Source organism: Gossypium arboreum, unplaced genomic scaffold (assembly GCF_025698485.1).
Source record: "Gossypium arboreum isolate Shixiya-1 unplaced genomic scaffold, ASM2569848v2 Contig00251, whole genome shotgun sequence".
Taxonomy (NCBI): Eukaryota; Viridiplantae; Streptophyta; class Magnoliopsida; order Malvales; family Malvaceae; genus Gossypium; species Gossypium arboreum.
The window spans coordinates 32,501-34,162 of NW_026440367.1; the positions used below are offsets into that span (position 1 = coordinate 32,501).

The 1,662-nt window shown below is 40.4% G+C and overlaps 1 protein-coding gene across 1 annotated transcript; it reads right to left on the bottom strand.

Annotated features, from left to right (window-relative positions):
- Positions 1 to 938: 938 nt before the first annotated feature.
- On the bottom strand, positions 939 to 1,662 carry LOC128288679 (protein Ycf2-like). Its single transcript, XM_053024918.1, has 2 exons — positions 1,549 to 1,662; positions 939 to 1,451 (listed from the first exon to the last, which is right to left on the bottom strand). The coding sequence occupies exons 1-2, from the start codon at positions 1,660 to 1,662 to the stop codon at positions 939 to 941; spliced, it is 627 nt and encodes a 208-aa protein (XP_052880878.1).

Below are 1,662 nucleotides of genomic sequence, written 5' to 3' on the forward strand. Positions count from 1 at the left end.
CGTAACCCAGCGGATAAAGTACATTACATAGTCCGTTTTAGGGATTGGCGACTTACCCATTCCGTGACTTTGGCACTGGACGTTCCAAAAATGGGTACTATCGGGTCGGGTGAATTCAATAATAGACGCCTGGTGGCATTCCAGCTTTCCTTCTCCTTTCAGGACCTATCCGAAAGAGAATCCAGTACTTCTCGGTCGTGAATATCTGAATAGGGCGAACCGCCCCGTGGATATCTTTTCTTCGGAACAAAACAATTAGAATAGAATTAGGCTCGGTCAACTGGAATGTGTATTATCCATATATTATCCATATAGGGATCCTCCAGTTGAGAAGATCCATCGACCTGAGACGAAGAGAAGGTCTATCTATTTTATTTAGTTATTCAGTTAAACCAATGATTCGTTATTGGAGCAGATAGCAACAACCATTTCATCCGACATGCGTATTTTGATTTTCAATGGATTTATCTTTCATTAATGGAAATTTTTGATGTAGTGAGTAATAGCTCTGGTTGTTCGCTGTTCAAGAATTCTTGTTTAGGCAGTTCATACCATCCATACATAGTGTTTTGATCTAAGATTTCAATTCTTCCATGTTTCAGCAGTAGCATATTGTTTCATGGAGCTAAGGTCAAAATATGGAAGAAACAGGTGTTTCCACAACTCTACCACCCAGTCAATTCCGTTCCATAATCCCTATTTCATGACCATATCTTTCCGGCTAAGTAATGGAAACCTTTCTCCTCTTACATGAATCAATTTTCATTTCATCCGGGAAAAGCCATCTTTTCTCAACAATGTCTTTGTCATTTGATCCAATAGTCTTCCGTTAGATAGGAACAGATTTGATAAATACTGATAACTCTCGGATGGAGTATTAGAACGGAAAAATCCATTAGATAATGAACTATTGGTTCTAAGCCATCTCTGGCGATGAATCAATAATTCGAAGTGCTTTTCTTGCGTATTCTTGATAAACCAGCGTTTATATATAGATGTAGGAGGATCTGTTTGGGATAAGAAGCCCTTTGACATCTCTTCATCTGCAAAAATTCTCGGTGTGAAAACACAGAGACAAAGGGCTGATCTTTGAATAGGAAAAGAGTGGATCCGCAGGATCCCAAATGAATAAGCTTATTCGAAAAAGCCTTGTTCTTTGGAAGATCTATCTCGTGCCTGGTACTGCATGGTTCCACTCTGCAAGAACGCCGAATCATTCTCTTGAAGCTCATCCTTTTCATCATAAATGATCCTTGCCCCGAAATGACCCGGCCCAATAGAAATCCCAATTCATTTGGCCTTTCGATACAATCAAATAGAAAGCCCCAAGGGCGCCATATCCTAGGAGCCCAAACTATGTGATTGAATAAATCCTCCTCTATCTGTTGCGGGTCAGTACTCCTTCTCCTTCCCTTCTTCAAACTCCGATTCGTATTTTCATAGAGATTTCTCTGATCAACGATAGAACAAGATCCATTTGCATCATATATAAAGGATTCCCCGGCTCGGACCGAAGAAGCAATGTCACTCGATCATTATCAAACTGACCGCAATCTTTTTCTGTCCGTGAGGATCCACCAGAGCGCCTTCTACTTCTAATAGGCCATGAACTAGATCAGAATCATTCTCAACGAACCCATAAGAAGTGATCCCATTTTTCAT